We start from the raw sequence: 21,178 nt of genomic DNA on the forward strand, positions 1-21,178 counted from the left end.
GGCTGACGTTTGCACACATTCAAACAGCCTTCTGCAGATGCGTGGGGGAGATATGTCATAGCTCTTCCTTTGTGTTGGTCCCATTCCTAAAATTAAATGTCTGAGTCTTGCTGTTGCTATCATTTGTTTTCCTTCATGGTTCTGTGAAGTTCCACATCTGGGAGCAAACACATTTCCAGGCCCAAATGCAGGACCGGGCTTGTTTGCAGTCCCCCCCGCCATTCCTGGCCACTCTCTGTGCAGTCATGGGGGTGCTGGGCTGCAGTGTCCTGGACTTTGTCCCCACCTGCACCACGGCCATCAACAGTTGGCATCCAGAAGGCAGACTGAGCAGGCACGCTGGATACCTGGTCACAGTCTTCCCCTCTATCGTGAGTTTGTGATGTGTGTTATAGTAATTATTTCTAAATGTGCATCTCTAGCTAGAAATTAGCATATGCAAATATTATGCAATTTTTGCCCAGATTTTTTTGGGGGGTGCGTTATTGTGAAAAGGACTTGTGAACTTGGTTCTGGTACTGATCACAAATTCCTAGGCTGAGCTTGTGCTCAGAGGCACCCTTTTCCTTAATTCTTAGTGTGTGTCTGCCCACCTGAGCTCCTATTTTGTACCTGGCTCCAAGGTTCTAGCAAACATGGAAGCAGATCCTGCAGGGCTGAAGTCTTCCCATTCCTGCAATATAGAATGAGCTGGGATACAAGTTGGATTGAACCTGGTTCATTTTGCATGCAAAGCATGTGCTCTACCAATAAGCTATGGATCCTTCCCCAAATTGGACTAATAATGAGCATAGATATTCCTATCATGCTCTTCTTTGACTATCTCCGAGGCTATCCAATATCAAAGGACAAATGGGTGGTTCCCTAGGTAGACTTTTAGTGACCTAGCAATATAAATTTTAGGTTCTGGATATCAGAGCATGGTGGGAATGTCCCAATAAAAAAATCTAATGTGTTCCATTTTTTTTCTTTAGTAGTTTGAACTTCCTTCCTTCTTCTGTAGCCACTAAAATTGAATTTTTGGAGCTTCTAGCTATCCAGAGCATTAACTGGATTTTACATTGTTAGCACATTAATGATGGGGAAATATTGGACCAGCATAGGTAAGCCCTGAAGGGGAACCTATTTTTGGGTGCGTGTAAAATTTCCTGTTGTGCAACATATGTTGAGAAGGTAAAGCTTGGTGCTTTGAAAAGGGAAGTGCATTTGAGAAGTAGCAGCCTTTTTAAAGTGCGCTCGTGGACGCACATGCGCGCGCGCGCACACACACACTTGTTTCTTCTCGATATTGTTTTCCTCTCCTGAACGGTGCAAGCTGTTGGATTCTAAGGTCAATCTATTGTCCATGTTGAGAAAAAGAAATTGCTGTTATTAATTCTGCTTATAAGCAGGATAGTGCATATTCCATGATTCCACAAGAGCCCAGAAATAGTGCAGAATGTTGTATGAAAGCTGGATGCAGCTTTCCTAAGTATCTCTGCTCTCTTGTTCTTTTCTACAAGTTCCAAGGCCTTTTGACTGTGAAAAATATGCTTCAATGTGTGGGCAGATAAGTGGCTGCTTAAGATCTCCAGTGTTTAGGGATAAAGTTTCAGGACCTTATGTGGCTTGTTGCCCTCTCTGTGACTAGCAAAACTAGAACAAATTATGCAAAGTAGTAAATGTTGCAAAATAAAAGAAATTATGCATTCTCCAAATTTGCATAACCTATATAGGTTGCAGTATTTAGTTCTTCTCACTGTACAGAATTTGGATTGCCTTGATCCGTAATTTTAATTTTTGTCAGAGTACGCACTGTCCTGTTTATAAGCCCCCGGTAGTCTCTGTATCACTTTTCCCCAATACTTCCATACACTCTATGTAGGTTGGTTTGGTTGGGGACTTCACTGGAATTTGAGGCATCTAACTGAGTAGCATTGCAGCTATAGTTTGTTGCAATGTTTTGTGTAAATGTAACTGAGAAGGTACAAATAAAAGTTAATTTGAAAGGTAAGCAGGGAAAAAGATGGGGGGAGAAAAGGGGTGAAATTAGGTTATGTGTGTGTTTATGTGTATATTTGTGTGTGTACACACACACACACACACACACACACTTTATCCAGCCCTTTCAAACAATTAAAATAGTTCTTCGTTCTTATGCATCTTTCATAGTTTTAAATAACAGAAAGTGGGTTTTCTGTGTTGGGTCTCTCTAGAGATAATCTTAATCCATTCCAAGTGGCTTTTTCTCATGCAAGTTATACATACTGGTTTAAGCAAAATGAGACTTCGTAATAATGGGTCCTGTCATTGAAAATTGGCTCACTCTTGTCTTTGCAGTCTCTGTGAGCATAAATATAAAAATAGGTCTGGATGTACATTTCTATGTATCCCCCCCGCCAGGAAAACCTAAAAAAAAATCAGCGCCTTCAGGCTATGATTAAATGGGATTATTAGAGTTGGGGAAATTTCCATGCATGATTTTACTGTCAAAGTACCACCTATTTGCAGCGTGCAGAAATCCCTGGAGGAGTAAGGTGCATGTGTGTGTGAGTTTGGGCTGAGGAGAAATTGGGAGGGGGTTTGTGGAAAGAGAATGATGTTTAATCTTGATTCTTTTCATCTCTGAAGCAGCAGGCTGGCAGGTTTAGAGCCATTTACAGGTTTGCCAAAAGCACAATTAGCTAATAACTGGCTTGAAACTGTTAGGGATTTGATGTGTGTTTTTGGTAAATGGTTCTGAAATGATGGATGGAATTGGAAAGAAAACAGTAGTGTCTAGCTGAATGCTTTAATTTTGAGGAATGGGGGTCATCGGTCCTTTATGTTTAATTGCCAAAATTTCTTTCTATGCTTCTCCAAACCAGCCTTGCATCACAGCACCCACATCCATACTGAATTGCTCTTCCCCTGCCCCACCTAATTTGTCCCCTGCTGACCCACAGTTACACAATATGACTTATTCTAGCCATTTTTCATCCTTTCCTAGTTGATGAAGGGGAATTTGTATTGGTGCCTGATCGCTCTTGGTGGGCTTTATTGGCTCCTCATCCTCTTTCTCCAATTACAATATACTCATGCCACTTTTGCTTCGATATATAAATGGAACTGAAAGTATAGATCAGTTAATGGTGTGCATTAAATTAATTCATTAATCACACATTAGAAATGTGGATTTTAAAAATAAATAAATAAATACTCAGATGTTAATTGGAGCTATTTCCTGCACCCAAGACCATTGCAAAACACAAACAAAAAATGTGGTAGCTTCTCTTGAGCTAGGCAACATGTTTTAAGAGTCTTTCCAAACAGCGAATGATTTTGTTAACTGTTTAGTCAAAAGAGACTATGTTTGTAATATGAATATAAAACATAATATTAATGCTACCCTGTCCCTAGATAGCTTACTATTTCAAAGCAAAATCTCAAAAAACTGAAAAATGTACAGGGTTGGATCTTGACTTAGTCATGCTTAGAGTAGACCCATTGAAATCAGTGGGACCAGTTAGTCATTACTAACTTAAGTCCCATTGATTTCAATGGGCCTACTTTAAGTGGATCCAACTCACACTCCTTCCAATGCCTTAGATTTTCAAAAACTAGAGGAGGAAGATAAATTCCAAGGAGAAACTGTTCGGTATTAACATCCCCTTCTAGCACCCTGCTGTTCTCCAAGTACACACTTTCCATCTCAACTCCACTCCAATGAAGGCATACTTGGCCTTCATTAAGTGTGCTCAAGATGTCACCAGTATTGCGATCCTGTCAATTTCTCAAGTTTCTAATTGATTTGTCATTTCGAAGGAATACAATTGGCTATCAGCCTGGCCCTAAATCTTGCTGTACCAGAAGCTTCAAATGGAACATTACAACAGTCATACTGCTGGTGTATCACTGAGCATGAGTATGGGTATACTGAGTCACTGAATGTTCCACATCTCTCATCTGCCTGTAGACTTGGCCTGATTGGGCAGTATCCAGCGCTGCACTACCACTAACGTAAATGATGTTGCACTAGCATAAACTGTCTCTAGCACATTGGCAGTAGTGCTTGCTGGTGCAACAGGTTTTCCAGGGAAACCCATCACATCAACAAGTGCTATTCACATTGCACTAGATAATTTATACCAGCACAATGTCATTTATGTTAGTGGTAGTGCAGCATTGGATACTGCCCACTGTGTGTTTTAATACAGCTAAACAATGCTCCAGTTCAGCAAGAGTTTGCAAGTTCCTCCTGAAATTAATTGCCATCTCTTGCCCATTATTTTCCCATCATCCCTAACCATTGGTCATGTGGGCTGGGGCTGCTGGGAGTTGTAGTCCAAAACACCTGGAGAACACCAGGCTGCGTATGCCTGTGGTGAAGCATCTTTTGGCAGTGGGAACTACTGCTCCATTGGCAGTGAAGACTTCTGCATTTTTTCCCCTTACAAGTTCTGATATCTTATTTATGTGCAACAAAGCTTGGATCCTGGCCATCTTCATGTGTGTGTCCCCCCATCACCACCATTTACTCCTAGTGCCAAGTTGCAACCTGTGTGGCATTGCACATTGCAGTACTTGGCTGCCCACTGCTGCTGTTCTAGGGTAGCCTTCCTCAACCTGGTGCTGTCCAGATGTGTTGGATGTCAACTCTTATCAGCCCCAGACAGGAGGGCCACTTGTCAGGAATGCTGGAAGGTGGTAAAAAAAAAATCTGGAGGACACCAGGTTTGGGAGGGCTGTTCTAGAGGATGTTGTTGTTGTTCAGTCGTTCAGTTGTGTCCGACTCTTCATGACCCCATGGACCATAGCACGCCAGGCCTTCCTGTCCTGCGCTCTCTCCCGGTGTGTGCTCAAGTTCATATTCATTGCATCGGTGATGCTATCTAGCCATCTCATCCTCTGTCGTCCCCTTCTCCTTTTTCCTTCAGTCTTTCCCAGCATCAGGGTCTTTTCCAGAGAGTTTTCACTTCGCATTAGGTGGCCAAAATATTTGAGCTTCAGCTTTAGTTCTAGAGGATACAACCTGATTATTTTATGTATTCATTTATTCATTACATTTATATCCTACCTTTCTTCCACTGTGGAACTCAAGGTGGCTACATGTGGTTCCCAGGTGGTCGCCCCTCCAAGCACTGATCAGACACGGACCTGCTTAGCTTCAGCAAGGTGGCTGCCTCATGTGCCTTCAGACTATGGCCTGATGGCATGGGTCTCTACCAGCGCTCACTACTATAGGCCTCTGTATCAAAGCAGGATCCACCCTTTCCACTTCTCTGTCTCTCTTAGCAGTGGAAACTGCAACCTCTGCAAGCTTTTACCCACAAACTATGCCATTTCCCCCCTCTTCATTGTCAGCCCCTGGCATGTGCTCTGAGAGTATAAGTGTTGCTCAGATATTCTCATCCATGCATTTTGTTTTCTCACGGTTTCTCTCCCCTAAGGTTATGTCAGCTTTGCAGATGTGAGCTTGTCCAGGGATGATTCTAACCAGATGTGCAGTGCCAGATGTTTACATTTTCATGCACAATTACTTCTGGACTCGTTGTTAATTTATTACCCTCCCCCCACCCCCTTTGTCTCTTGTTAGGTATGATTATCGCGAAATGCTGCACAATGCCACTTTCTGTCTGGTCCCCCGTGGCCGGAGGCTTGGATCCTTCAGGTTCCTGGAGGCCCTGCAGGTAAGATCAGCGTCTAATGAAAGACTTAGAACCCTTTAGCACTCCTACCAACTGGAATCCTGTGCTGTGTGATACTGAAGCAGTTAAAGGCAGATTGGAGATTTCATTTCCCTAATAGCCTGTAATCCAGCATTCATACTTCAGGAGCAGTTGGCAGCTATTTCGCAGGAGGTGCTCACCACGGAGAGCTCCTGCACAGATGGGACTGCTGTGTTACTTCCACAGAGTAGGTTTCCCTGAACCTAAACTTGGTTGAGTTAGCCTAACAGGGCTGTCAAATAAAGGGGCAGTGGGGAATCTATATATTCCTTAAAGAAATGCTGACTTCATCCAAACAAGGAAGTTAGGAGGAAATAAATAATATGGCTTATTGTTTTAATTCAGCTGAGACAAAATTGCCTATAAATTCTGCCTGGGTTTTCACATTGCATACTAAATACGTTTTAAGTGATGATTTTGCTTGGTTGGATTTCCTCCAGATGGCAATCTGCAGGAAGGCACATGCCCAGGGTTAGAATGACGCAAAATAAAAGTTTAAAATAAAGGGCATCTCTGCAGCAGACAGGGCAAGGTTTGGACAATGATCTCTTGGTCCTATAACACCTGTGCTCGGCCTGTCTTTGATCCACCAGGATTACATGCAGCAGACGCTGGAAATTGTTGTTGATGGCAAAGCGTGCATGGTGGAAAAATTAGCCACAGGAGCCTCTTTCTTTCTCCTGGTATAGCCTCCTGCCTGTTCATCTCTGTGCCATGGTGCCGGATCAGAAACCATTAATTAATTGATTAAGTGATTGATTTTATTTGCAATTATTTTTATTTAAAATCATCTGTGGGCCATCTTTAAGGGTGGAATCCTGCCCCAAACACCCAAAATGAGAAAGCTGGTACTTTTGATGAGTGTGCAAGCTTACTTGAATGGGCCCCACTCAGCCTCTTCTCTTACCATTTATTTTGAAGGTTCAGGCCAATTACTTCCATACCTGAAGATACATGCAAATGTAAAGTGCATGAATAGCAATATACTGCAAGTTAAGGGAAGATTATTATCGATTAACGAAGTAGCTAGTTCTCAGGATTTCTTTTATGGAGAGATGTCTTGAATCAACTGGTTACATAATGTTCTCAAAAACAACAAAGAGTCTTGTGACACCTTAAAGGCTTAACTTTTTTTTTTTTCTGGCAGAAACTTTTGGGGGCACTGTCCATGTCATCAGAGGCATGATGATGATGATGATAAAAACATTGTACTTATTTAAACCACAGGAAATAAGAGTTGAATCTCTTGCTAAATTGCACTTCAGGAATTTTGCTCCAGCTAATACCTGTCTTTGAAATTCCTTAGTTCTGGAATGACCGTACCCCTCTGAAGGACGATCTTAGTTTACTTTAGATGTTGCACATAGATTTTGTTTCAGAACTGGCATTGGCCCCCTTTGTGCATGATTTGTGTGAGGAGGGCGCCACAGGTAGAAGGGGCTGTGGGACTGGGACTGCCCCTGGTATCACAGGGCTCTCCAGCCTCTGCTCCTGACACCCTTGCATTGAGCATGGATGTCTGAGTTCAGCTTCCAAATCACAAAGAAGCTGCTCTGCTCACTTGCCCACAACCAACATGTGGACACTGGTGGTGGTAGGGGGCCATGCAGTGTTGAGGGCAGGATCAGCACTGCAGCCCTCTGCATTTGCCACACGTGGAGCCCTCGTCCTGCATATAATGCATGACGGGGGCTGTAGAAGTGAGTTTTGACGTGTGAGAGACCAAGGCATGGGCAGGCCAAGTCATTTCATTTATTTGTTGTGTTTTTATTTCATCCTTCCGGTAAGGAGCTCAGGGGGGGTTTACATAGCTGCACCCCTTTTATCTTCACCATAGCCCTGTAAGGTGGGTTAGGATGAGAAACACTGAGGTGGCTCACATTGGTGGCTAAGTAGGGGACCCCTTGATCTAAAACTAAAACTCTAGCCACTCTGCCACATATAGGATGTGTTCTGAAGAGCTTGGGTGCCAGGCTGCAGACCCGTCAGGTAGTGTGGCTGTGAGCAATGGGCTCTGGAGCCATTGTTAACTAAAACGATACGGGCGCATGAAGTAGGGGTGTCAGAGGAATCTGTCCTGGGGGTGAAGTTTGCAAAGCTTTCATCAACTCCCCCCCCCCCCCGATTTCAGCTCCCTTACCTGCAAGCTGGCCCGACTCGATGCAGATGGAGTCGGGCCAGCTTGCAGATGGGGGGGGGGGTTGTCCTCTTAAATTAGCATTTATGCAAACGCAAGCCGAGCCCTGGCTCCAGGGAAATCCAGCCAGCCTAAAAATGGCCGGATTTCGCCACGACGGCCATCCCTAGCTTGGAGGAAGCCAGCTGTAATCTTGACAGGCCAGGTTGCTTTTTCCATGAAAATCCGTGACCCATGGAATTCCTCTTGGGGTCTTCACCCACCTTTTAGAGGGAATAAGCAAGGGTGAGTCTTCCTCTGCTGCCTGAGTGTATAATGAGCCTTCCAGTATTGGACCTAGGACTTTCAAATGAATAATGGGCCTAATGCGTCTGCAATACTTCTCAGTGTTCTTCTTTATTATTTCTGCCAAGTTCAGTTTCTGCCAAATATGGCTGCAATTTCAATGTCGCTGGCCTCGAAGTACCAATTGCGCAACTTGCAGTTGTTTCTTTTCCCTGATTCTAATGATTTTCCATGCAGGCTGCCTGCGTTCCTGTGATGCTCAGCAATGGGTGGGAGTTGCCATTCTCTGAAGTGATTGATTGGAATCAAGCTGCCGTCATAGGGGATGAGAGATTGTTATTACAGGTAAGCGGGGCAGGTGGGGGGGGAGGCTGAGGCCTCCATCAGATCAGTTGACAACAGCAGCCTTCTTCTACACTTCCAGGAAAGATGTATCCAAAAGGTCATGGCTATAAAAGAGATTTTTATCGGGAGGGATTTGTCTGTGTCATTGTGAATATTAACTCATTTAATAAGGCATCATTCACTTTTCTGACATGAAGGTCACTCAAGCCTCCAAATGTCTTGGTTAAAAATGTAGGCACATCTGATTTCTTTTTATAGACATGCTCAAGAGCTCCAGAGTTGCAAAGTGCTTGGAATGGAAAGTTACTTGCAACTTCCAAATGTTCATAGTTTGGAAAGGTCTCATCCTAAGGCTAGGGACAGGCAAATCTTCAGTCCATGTCACTTTCACATGCATTTATCCTTAATTCTGCTCCATTTCCACATTAACCTACAAAAAGCCTTTTTAAAATCATATCCAAATGTATATTAAATGTGCATGTATATGTATATGTTTACACACACACACACACATTTTGATGCCTTTAAACTTCCAAGAACTGCATCAGGAGGTCCGGAGAAGTGCAAAATCCAGTGGATAGCTGAGTCCCAATCCACATGTTAGTATAAGAGGTACAGATCAGGTCATTTCGTACAGGAATTTGCAAAGATCTAATTCCTAAGCAACTTCCGGTCTCCTTTTCCCCTTCCTCTAGCTCAGCTTTCCACAACCTGCACTCTCCAGATGTGTTGGACTACAACTCCCATCATCCCCAGCTGGGAGATGGTGGACATTGTGATCCAACTCATCTGAGGGGGCACCAGGTTGGGGGAGGCTGATCTAACTTATCCTAGGGCTGCCACATCAAGAGACAGGATGTTGGATGTGGTTATTTTGGGATAATTGGAATGGCTTCATAAATGATCTGGGAATGTGGGGAGAGTTCCGTGCACCTCTATTGCCTCTGCTGTGGCTAATTCAAGCCAGCTTCTATGAAAGTTCCTTGGGAGCAGAAAAACTGGCAGGATTCCACCAGGCTGGGCTCACATAAAATACTGGGCTGAATCCAAAGCTGCACAGAGCAGAACTCCGCAAACTGGATATTCCTATGGGTGAAAGTATGGGAGGTGATTTTCACAGATTCCCCCTCTCCCCCACAATGTGTCCCCAAAATCTGCTCTGAAGGAGTGGGAGATCCCCCAGAACTATGTGTGGGGTGTTGTTGCTTGGGACTACAGGAGGAAGGAGGAGTTTGCAAACATCACCACCCCACCCCCATCCTCCACCTGGCTGCCTCCACTGGATCTCAGTTTCTCCTGCCAACAGAAGATGTCCTTCCATTCATGGAGATTCAACTCTAGATCCAACCCACTGTTTTTATGAACCAACATTTCCACATGCAAGGGAGGCAAAGCTCCAATGTCTCAGGAAAACATTTTTCTCCCAGCCCTGTTTTCTGAGACCCCTTAAACAAGAGATGTCAGGGATTGAGCCCTTCTGCATGTAAGGCATGTACTGTACTGCTGACCCCTACCCATGCACCCAAAATATTTAAATCTGGCAATTCTTTGAATATCTGCACAGCCATTTGCAGAATTGGAGTTTCCCAGCTGGAGAAGATAAAGGGGGGGGGGGAGTTGTGCAGAATTCCAAATCCTCCTTCCCCCCACCACCCACAACATGGTACCTTAATGTTCTGATCTTTGTCTTTTCCTGTAATGCAGAATTGATTCTCTTCACAGCTGCTTCCTTACTAGAGCAACTACTATACCATTATTAACAGTGGTTTTTAAAGAGCTGGCATTGGGCCCAAATGTCTGCTCTGGGAAATGTTTTTGTTGTGTTACAGTTTCTCATTTCCCGTTTTACTTGAGCTCGGATGTTTTTATTTACACATTCTCAGCAGCCTCACACCACTCCAGCTCCAACAAAGCTTGAGCCGGTCTTTCTGCCTTTGTTTTTACACCTTGTCTTTCCCTCCCACCTTCCCTGTTATTACACAAATGAACTGCTATTAAAACATCATCCCTTCCTAATAATTCTAGCGTATCAGCTTCAATTCATCATTTCCCACAGCTAACTTCTTGGCTAAGAAGATTAATAACAAATAGCCAAAAATGGGAGCTCTGATTTCCATCCCCATCTGTTATAAGTGAGCCAGCACACAAAAATATACTTTGAAGAATATTTTAAGCTTTCCCCTGGCTTTGCAGATATGAGCATCTTGCTTTGTCTGATGGATGTGATGGCTCTTTTTCATTTCACATGCAGGTATATATATCAGAAGTCCCGCCTGAAAAGGCTGGAGCAAAAATAGCTTAATGCAATAAATAAAAATTAATACTGCAAAAATATCTAACCAGGTAAGAAAGGCACACACTAAAATGTTACAAAAATCTATCAAAAATTCATAAGTCCATAAAAATTCTATATATATTTGCAAGATATTTTTGCAGTATACATTCTTGCCTCCAACAGGGCTGCAAGAACAATTCAATGTGTTGATTTATTTATTTATTTATTTAGGCTGCAATCCTAAATTCACAAACTAGTGAGTTAGTCCCATTGGACAGACTGGGACTTACGTCTGAGTAGATGTGCATAGATTTCACAGTTAGTCTTGGCATTAGATGCTTTATTGCAGGGGTAGGGAACCTATTTTGGTCTGGGTGCCAGATTGCGTCCCATAAACCAAGCTGTTGAGCTGGATCATGTCAAGGGGGTGGGGTCCTGCCCTGAAGCCCATCCGATGACACCATCCCCCCCCCCATCTTCCCTTTCTCCATGCAGAGGAGGCTAGGCTCACTCACATCTTGCTAAATTGTAGCTTAGCATAACGTCCAAGTGCAGCCACCGCCTTTGCACAGAGACTCAGCCAAGGCTCATCCATAGAATGAGTAGGGTTTTGAATTCTGGAGTTTCTAGGCCTGATTCCAACTTGCAAGTAAACATTAAGAATGCACGTTTCCAAAGTGATTTATTTACATAAATATAAAACATAAGTGATCTTAAGATGGTTTACAAATACAAAAGCTATTAAAATACATATAAGACAAGCAGATTTGCTGCAGCAGGTATGTATGTATGTATGTATGTATGTATTTTCTTAATCGCCCATCTGGCCAATCACCCGGCCACTCTGGGAGATGTACAATAGTACAACAGTTTAAAACAATAAAATTCCACGTTAAAATAGCATATTTCTAAAAATACCCTAACCCACCCCAAATGCCTGCCTGAACAACCACGTTTTCAAGACATGGCGGAAGCTCATTAAAGGGGGGGCATGGCAGAGTTCCCTAGGGAGGGAGTGCCACAGAGTGAAGGCCACCACAGAGAAGGCCCTCTCCCTCATCCTAACCAGCCTAGCTGTCCTGGCTGATGGGACAGAGAGAAGGCCATCCGAGGCTGATCTTGTTGAGTGGCCTGTCTGGTGTTGCTGGAGGCGCTCCTTGAGATAGGCTGGGCCGGAACCATATAGGGTTTAAAAGGTCAAAACCAAACACCTTGAATTTGGCCTGGAAAACAACTGGTAGCCAGTGCAACTCCTTCAGCACTAGAGTGATGTGATCATGCCAGCAGCTGCCTTTAATCAAGTATGTCTGCTTTTTACAAACAGAGAGCTGAGTCCACTATGAAACACTTTCAGCCATGGCCCATCTACATCAGTGGTTCAGAGTTGGCTTGGCATCACAGGTGAATGGAGCTGCAACCACCATGATGTTGGCATATCTGGCTGTACTCTACTTGGCCACATTGTTGACAGAGAAGATAAGAATGTAAGAGCCATGCTGGATCAGACCAAAAGTCCATCTAGTCCAGCATTCTGTTCACACAGTGGCCAACCAGCTGTCGACCAGGAACCCAAGCAGGGCATGAGCGCAACAGCACCCTCCCACCCATGTTCCCCAGCAACTGATGTACATAGGCTCAGTACCTCTTGTACTGGAGGTAGCACATAGCCCTCAAGCCTAGCAGCCATTGATAGCCTTTTCCTCCAGGAAAGGATCTAATAGGTCTTAGGTCTCCACTGTCAGTTGTCTTGGGGCCCTTGGTACAATCTCCAATATTTCTTGGTTATAGAGTTACCTATTGCTAAAACTAGCTCCTTTAGAAAAGCTTGAGTCCTCAAACTGTGCTTCTTCTCCTTGAACCTCATGCAGTGTGTATTAAAACTCCAGGCTTGGCATAAAGAGATCATTGCCACCAAGCTGTTCCCCCACCACCACCACCAGAAAGCTGTAAGGCTAAGCAGAGAACAGATGTATTCTAATTAAGAATATTTTATTGGGAATGGATTGGGTGGGGGGTGTCACGTGAGAGAGTGTGAATGAGTGAAAAGGCATTTGCAGCGTATAATCTAATATCTAACTTGAAAATGAAAAATAGCACGAATCAAAAGCAAACATAAGTAGGTGCCTTGTGCATAATTCACCTGGAAAAAAAAATTGAAAGGCTTAGGAGGAATGCAGCAGTCCAATGAGAAAATAGGTGTCATGCTGAAGAATTTATCCTCCCCCCACACCCCCTGCCATATTAGATAGAAAGCTTATCCAAATTAGTGCTGGCTCCAGGATTTTGAGGACCCTTGGGCAAGACACCCTCAATGGGCCCCCTTCCTCAGTGATTCTACCTTCTCACCACCATTGTCACCAGCTACTATTGCTCCTCATCTTTTTTCTCATCATTGCTACTGGTTGCTTGACAGGCAGAGAGCCAGGGACTAAGTCAGCAGTAGCATCTATTGCTCCTCCTTCTCACCATGACCGTTATTTGGTCCAGAGCAAAGGCTGGTCAACAAGCAAGTGGCCATGGTGAAGAGGAGGAGTAAGTCCAGGGAGCTCTTGTCAGTGGGCCCCTGCCAGGGTGTGGGCCCTCAGCAGATGCCTGACTGTGCCTACCCTTAACATTGGCCTTGATACACATAAAGAAGAAGAAGAACTATCTGGCATGTATTTTTCGCCTGTTTGCTGTGTTTTCGCATATACGTGCTCCTTAGAGCAGCAAGGTACCTGAAGGTCATCTATTTCAGATGTGCTGACCTCAGTCTTGCATGGACTATTTCTTTTCTTTTAACTAGAATCTCTGTGGTCCACCAATGAGTGTTCTATTTACAAAGCAAGAATACACACTTAAGGGAGCAATCCTATGGCCACTAGCCACTAGACAGCCATAGGATTTGCTGTTTTCCAGGAACCGACTTCAGAGCCCACGCTCCGAGGTCGGTTCCCAGAGAACCGACCTCTGGCCACTTCTGCACTGCCTTGGAGGCAGCGCGGAACAGTCCCGTCCTCTGCGCTCGCAAGAGGAGCGCAGAGGGGCCAGAAAGGGGTGTGGCTGGGGGCGTTCCAGGGCAGGGAGATTGTAGCTGCCTGTATGACACATCCAGTGTGTCATATAGCAGCCTCCTTCCCCGCTCCATGTTCCTGTGGCTAGACAGCCACAATTGGCTGTCTAGCAGAAAAAGCAGGGCAGGAGAAGCGTGGAGGGAACGATCCCCTCTGTGCTTCTCCTGCCCTGCTTTGGATAGGCAGTTGCCTCCGAGTTCAGAGGTGGCCGCCTATCTAGATAGGATTGTGCCCTAAGGCAAATTCACACTTCCCAAATCAGCCTAGTTCACACTTCCTAAATCAATATGCAAACTGAAACCCAGTTAGCCTTCAGTATTCACGCTTCTCCAATTTTTACAGTGCTGTTCTCCAGTCAAAAAATGGATACAAAAAGGTGTATGTTAGGAGGAAGTGCACACAAAATGTGTATATTAGCAAAAATAGCATATAACATTCTCACAAAAATGCATGTATGAGGCAAAATTGCATACAAAAATGCATATACTAGGAGAAATGTACATGAAAATATGTATGAATGTTGCTGCTTGCTTTTTAAAAAAAATCTGCATACTGATGCAGATATAGGATGAAAATGCAAAACCAGATAGACCGATTTGTCGAACCCTAGGCACCCTTAATCTCTGTTAAGTGGTCCTGAATAGGCACCCTTGCTTAAGAACATAACAAGGGTATCTCTGAATATTGATCTGGGTGGGTATAGATCAAGTCTATCTGGTCCAGCATTCTTAGCATGGATTCCAGAACCAACAAGCTCTAGGTGGCTCACTGGAAATTGGTCCATGACCCACAAGTAGCCCTTGATCTAGTTTTTGGCCTCTATGATCTAGTCCCACCATCTGCCCCAAGGCAGTTATGGCAAACTGGAAATGAAGAACATAGTATTTGCCCATGTCTGTCAGGTCAAATACCTTTCGCTTTGAACTAAAATCTAAAATATACTAAATAACCACATACACCATTCCCAGCCAGATTAGAGAGACTGACAGCACAATCCCATATATATCAACTCAGAAGTAAGTCCTGTTGAGCTAAGTGGGGCTTTCTCCCAGGTAAGAAGGTATAGGATTGCATCCGTCATCTTTTGGGGAAGCTACCATGATATGAAGTGAATACAGCCAAGCCTGAACTTTGATGTATATTCTTGAGCTGAATACCATAATTACGTTGAAGTGGATTTTTTTACCCCACTCTTTGGATAAAATGTTTGGGATATCTGCATATCTACATTGTCACCATTATAATGTAGACCTGCTACAGATACAAACATGGATACAACACTAAAGATTTATCTGCAGAACCAAATTAAATTAATTTCACATCAGTAGGTCAAGAAGGAGAAGTAAGTTAAGCATGAATTCACTCCTTGAGGATGTGGTGTTCCTGTTCTCTATTAAGAGTCAAAAAATTTTTTAACCACACTGCAGATATAGACATAAACTTATGCGGGCAGTTAAACTGCAAATGCTTCTAGGCCCGACTCAAGATTTTTCTGCCATCCCAAAGCTTCATGGTCCAAAGCTTGTTTTTTCTAAAGCATTTGTATCCTGCCTTCCCACCAGTCCTGGCAAGAGACAGTTGTGTTCCAACATTCTCTGCGATGTTACAAAGGGAACCCAGGTGCATCTCTTAGATCGCACACCACTCCATTGGTGGCCTTAAAAATATTGGCACTGCCACAGTGAATGGTGTTGTCATGCAAATTCTGAATACTCCAGCTTCTGAGAGAAAACACTGGGAGAAGAGTTGAACCTCTCAGGCTTTGAACGATCACAGGACACCCACATTGGGGGCAATAGAAACCAGTTGGGAGAATGCAACTACTGCTACTGGGGTCCAATTCGCACAACCATATTAAAAGTGAACTGAAAGAGTTGCCCAAGGTGGCTTTGCCCCTCAGCATTGATTTGTAACATGCCTAGAGAAATGTATTTTATGAGGCATTTAATTCATTTCAATAAAATTAATAAATAGATAATTTGGCAAAAGAGGTGTTGTGAAAGTGCCTCCTGTAGAATAAAATTGCAAATGACCTGATCCCGGAAAAGACTCTCCCGTCAGTGTGGCAAGTGCCGGCTGTCCAGGAGGAAGTGGGATAGAGACGCAGCATTAACCAACAGCCTGTATAATTCAATTTCCAATTACTGCAATTACTGCTGCTGTTTTCTGATGGTGTGGATTGTGCGTTGAGAACAAGAGCCAAATGCACTATACACTGATCTATAAAACCTAAACTGATGGTGCTATAAACGGATCATCTGGAAAGGCCCCCAGTAGTGCCTTAATGTTCTCAGGTTGCAATGTTTTCGACACTGTCTGATTTGTTTCAACATTGTATTACAGATCCCTTCTACAATCAGGTCTATCCATCAGGATAAAATCCTAGCACTTAGACAGCAGACACAGTTCTTGTGGGAGGCTTATTTTTCTTCGGTTGAGAAGATTGTATTGACTACACTAGAGGTGAGTAACAATTCTCTGATATTAGTCAGAGCTGAGGCACTGATGTTCTCCTTGCCTGGACTTTGTCTGACCTTGGTTTCAGGGGCATGCCATGGGTCCCTTGGAAAGAGATGTGCACACAAGTGTGTGTGTGTATCTGTGTGTGTGGGGGGGGGGAATGGGGCGGAGGAAAGACCTTCAGCATCTCCATAACTTCTCTTCCCTGAGGAAATATGTTCTTTGTTACAAGGATTGGTGTAAGAAGAAATGACACAGTGACAAATGGGAAGCCATCCAGCTTGCAGGGGAAAGCTGCCTCATGTAGACTAGCAGATTCTTGGGGGCTTTAAGACAGATAAATCAGTATTCTTGTCATTCTTGGTAGATGTGTTATTTAAGGAACCTTTCTGGAGAAATAGCTTTTGAAGAAGTGGTATTGTAAAAATACACCCTCTTTTCAGGCAGACTTTCCACCCCAGGGTGTTTTGATGGCCTTTGACTGGTCCCTGGGGGTGGAACCCTGGACCTAGGCTAGGAGCTATTTCAGATTAAAGAGGAAGATGACAGAAAACCAACAGGAAGCTGCTGAGAAACACAGTTGCCGCATTTTCAAAAGCATTTTTGTAGAGTGCAGTGAAACGAGATGAGACGTGATGTTTATCTAATCCACCCCACTTTCCTATGTTGAGGAATGTATGTGTCCATTCCATATTGGAGATAGATCATTTTTGAATGAGAATTGACTCTGAAATATTTGTATCCCCACTAAAAGTGGGTTCTTGTCAAAGCTACATACTAATGTTAAAAACAGAAGTGTACCTTTCAGACCTTGTTTTCTGCAGGGATTTTTTTTAAAAATGCCATTAGCTTTTTAAAAGGCAAAATCCACATTTAGCAACACGTGTGCAGCCATTTTCCTCTGTGCTTTTTATTGTTAGTAAAGGAGCTGTAAATCGGTTCCGTTTTTATCCTTTCCAGTATCCTTTCTTCCAAAGTCTTTCCTCTGTTCCAGCCTCACAGACAATTGAGTGTTGTTTTCATGTCTAGAATAGCCATCTGTTAAATTTGCTAGAGCCCTTAGGTCAGGTCCCAGGCCCATAAAATAACAGGATCAGTAAGAACGGTCAGCTTGTCCTGAAGCAGAAGGCCCATATAAACATTGTCATTGGAAGCTGTAACATCTGCCTGTTTTGTTTTTATATTGTTTTTATATATGTTTTTATATTGTTAAATTTAACCCAGGTAAGATGGGTTAATAGTATGCCAGAGAGTGAGTGAAAGGTGGGAGGGGCCTGTGTGAGTGAGTGTGTGTGTGTCTGTGTCTGTGTGTGTCTCTGAGAGAGAGAGGGAGGAGTCTAAGGTTATATAAAGGATACACTGACATTCAAATAGGGCCTTAGGGATCATGAAAGCAACATCTAGTTAGTGGGGTTTCTGTATAGGTTTTTAGAAGGGGTAGAGTAGGTAGGGAAGTTAGGACTAAGTATTAATGAATAATAATAACATATAACTCTCCTTGTGTTAAATAAAATTTATTTATTTATTTTTAAAAATCTAAATTCCCATGTGTTGATTGAGTTTACGCTACCTTTATTATATCTATATCCTGGTTACTTCTCCTGTAGTGGGTTGGGAGGACCAACTGAGCATACTGAGGTTCTCTGGAACCCAGAGAGAGTAAAAGGTTATAAGCTTGTGGGGCAGTGGGTACAGCAGTCCCAAAGTGAACGCAGGCATTTCCTGAGGGGTTTGGTTCTCAGTTTCTGAGGAGGAGGCTGGGAAAAAGGTGGAACCTGGGGTAGGAACGTCACAGAAGCCTATTTCAAAATTAAGCTGGGCTGAATGGTGAGGAAGCTTGGATGGAGGTACTCCTGTATCTCAACAGTGAAACAATACTGAGTATAAATGATGTGATTACTAGAGAACTGTCTTCTCTGCACTGTCACAAAGTCAGCTAAACATAGCATTTCTGCTTGCATTTCTTCTGGGTAGGTGGAAAAATAGACAGTGGAACATATGAACTTGCCTTACACCAAGTCAGAGCAATGGCCCATCTAATACAGCATTGTCTGCACCAACAGGCAGTGGGGCTCCAGGGTTAGTTACTAGTTTTTCCTAGCTCTGCCTGGAGATGCCAGGGGTTACCTGGGATTTTCTGCATGCAAAGCATCTGCACTACCACCGAGCTACCCTCCCTATGGATTTTTTTCTTGGTGGATGTTGATACCATTGACCGTGGTGTCTTGCTGGACTGGCTCTTCGGGTTGGGTGTAGGGGGCATGGTGGTACAGTGGTTCCACAGTTGCCTGCAGGGTCAGTTTCAGAAAGTGGCTCTGGCAGGTTCTTCTTGACCTCATGGCAATGGTGCAATGGAGTCCCACAAGGGCCCATCTTATCCATCATACTTATCAACATCTATATGATGCTGCTGGGTGAGGTCATCAGGGAATTTGGACTGAGGTGTCAGCAGTATGCTGATGACCCTCAGCTGTACTTCTCCATGTTATCTGAGACAGGCAAGACTGTGCAGGTCCTGACCAGGGTCTGGATTCAGTAATGGGTTGGATGAGGGCCAATAAACTGAGGTTGAATCCTGAAAAGATGGAGGCCCTGTGGGTAAGTAGTATTTGTGTCAGGGAATTCAGTATACAGGCTGTTCTAAATGGGGTTGAACTCCCCCTTAAAGAACACATACTTAGCTTGGGGGTACTCCTCAATTCAGTCTCGTCACTTGAGGCCCAGTTGACCTTTGTGGCTAGGAGTGCTCTGTACCAGCTTTCACTGGTTCGCCACCTACACCCGTTCCTGAATGCAGATAGTCTGGCCAGAGTGGTTCATCTTCAAGTAACCCGCCAACTAGATTACTTTAATGTATAGTTCATGGGGCTGCCCTTGAAGTTGGCTCCCAAGGAAGCCTGCCTGAACCCGTGCCGGTAGACTGCCTTCTGTGGCATGTGTTATGATTGTATTTTCAGATATTTATTTGGGCTGAATTGTGTATTTTTAATTAATTTTTACCTGTGTATGTTTTTGTAAGCCTGCCTGTTATTGGTGTTGTTTATGCTCTGAACCGAAAGACCCAAAATTTTGGACCAAAAGAACTCGGATTCCATGGCAAAGAAAGCCAGATTCTGTGATGAGTACCTTGTTCAGATTAAGAAAATTTGCATAATTTACTCTGCAGTTTTTACTATTTTGTAAAATTTATTTTGCCTCTGCTACTTGCAGGGAGGGGTATGGATCTAGACAGGCCAATGAAGACACCCACTTCTGACAACTGAATATCTGGCTAATGAGATTTCACCCAGTCTTGCCCACACACTTCCAAGCATATCTTGGTGACCTTGAGGGCTAGAAACTTGCTTTAAAAAATGAAAGCTGAGATTTTCAGAACTCTGTGCCCAATATGAAATGCTATGCTTTCTTCCATGCTTGCATAAAATCACAGTAGTATAGTAAATGTAGCTGCACCATTGATTTTCCTTGGGCCACAGATACAGTAGCTGTGCTGTCGTTACATTTTGTTCCATGCAATTTGTGTTTCTGGCACTATATTGTTTGTGTATTTGGGGGTGGTGGAGAATGAAAGGGAGGTGAAGGTTAAAGTCATCATGATTCAAAAACAGTACCCATCCCATCTAAATCTACCACTGGACTAATTATTTTATGCAGGACATCGATGGCAAAATTCTAGAATGGATTAATCAGCCTCGCAGCTGACATGCCCATTTTACAAACTAAAAATATTTTGACTTGAAATGCAGCCATCTAATAAGTTGCTAGGTTGCCATAGTCTCTGCAGCAGCTAATGAGGCAGTTGGAATACCATTATGTGAGGCTTCTAACCCACAGGAATATGCACAAGTTCAGCATCATCTGGGTTGTTTAATAGAAAAGAGAACAGAATAAATAGGAATGCTAAATAATCTGCCTCTTCCTGGCGTTTATAAAAGGTGTGGTGACTGCTGTCTGGAGCAGGCGCTGCGGCCTCTCTCGTTTCCCATTAGGACCTTCTTCGGAAATGTTTATTTCTTCTTTTCCAGATTATTCAAGACAGAATATTTAAGCACATATCACGCAACAGCTTAATATGGAATAAGCACCCTGGAGGGTTATTTGTACTGCCACAGTATTCATCATATCTGGGAGATTTTCCTTACTATTATGCTAACCTAGGTAAGTGATGCTGTGTTGACAGCCCCACCAGTTGGAGGGCTAAATCTGATTTCTGGATGGCGTGGCGTCAATGGCTCGGTGCAAATGGGATACAAAATACTGTGCAGCGTGCTTTGGTCCTACAATCTAGCACGTGCAAATCAGGAGCCAACCTCATGAATGAGTGTCCCCCTTCCCTTCTCAGGATTAACCTTTGTTACTCCTGCTAATGGCTTTGTTACTCCTGCTAGGAGTGTGGAATCTCAGGCCTGGGGCCAGATCTGGCCCTCCTGAAGTCCCAGTCTGGTGCTCCAGATGGCACTGCCCCCTTCTGGCCCTGTGCCCTGGCCCCTTCCCTTGGCCCTGCCTCCTTCCCCTGGCCCTGCCCCCTTTCTCCCAACCACCAATCATTGTCTGCTTTCCTGTCTTTTGTGCAGTATTTTCCCTATTCTGAAATGTTGAAATGCCTCTCTTAAGGCATAGTTACTGGCAGTAAGAGATTTAGAGTACAATCCTATGCATGTTTAGACAGAAAGAAGCATGGCTGGCTTGGGAACGTTTGGAAGGGTAGGACTTTTTTTGGTCTAGAAATGCATAGGATTGCACCCTTAGGCTATAATATGCTAGTATTTTGGCCCCTCCCCTTTTGCCTTTGGCCCCACCCACTACTGGAATGCAGACCCTGAGAGCTTCTCCAGAATTGAATTTGGCCCTTGGGTGGAAAGAGGTCCCCCGCTCATGGGCTAGCCCTTGCTAGCTTGCCCTGGAAACAAATTGGGCTTTTAGAGTGTTCCAATCC

General features: G+C 43.8%; 1 protein-coding gene across 2 annotated transcripts in view; it reads left to right on the plus strand.

Moving 5' to 3' along the window:
- Window positions 1-21,178, plus strand: part of EXT1 (exostosin glycosyltransferase 1) — a 291,828-nt gene that overhangs the window by 242,824 nt on the left and 27,826 nt on the right. For both annotated transcript variants that reach the window (XM_084848907.1, XM_084848908.1), the window contains exons 3-6: window positions 5,555-5,648; window positions 8,347-8,454; window positions 16,126-16,245; window positions 20,268-20,400. In XM_084848907.1, coding sequence (XP_084705033.1) covers window positions 5,555-5,648; window positions 8,347-8,454; window positions 16,126-16,245; window positions 20,268-20,400 — 455 coding nt within the window. The remainder of the gene's footprint in view (window positions 1-5,554; window positions 5,649-8,346; window positions 8,455-16,125; window positions 16,246-20,267; window positions 20,401-21,178) is intronic.

This window comes from Heloderma suspectum, chromosome 4 (assembly GCF_057233095.1).
Source record: "Heloderma suspectum isolate Gila_16-S chromosome 4, 16-S_ref, whole genome shotgun sequence".
NCBI classification, from domain to species: domain Eukaryota; kingdom Metazoa; phylum Chordata; class Lepidosauria; order Squamata; family Helodermatidae; genus Heloderma; species Heloderma suspectum.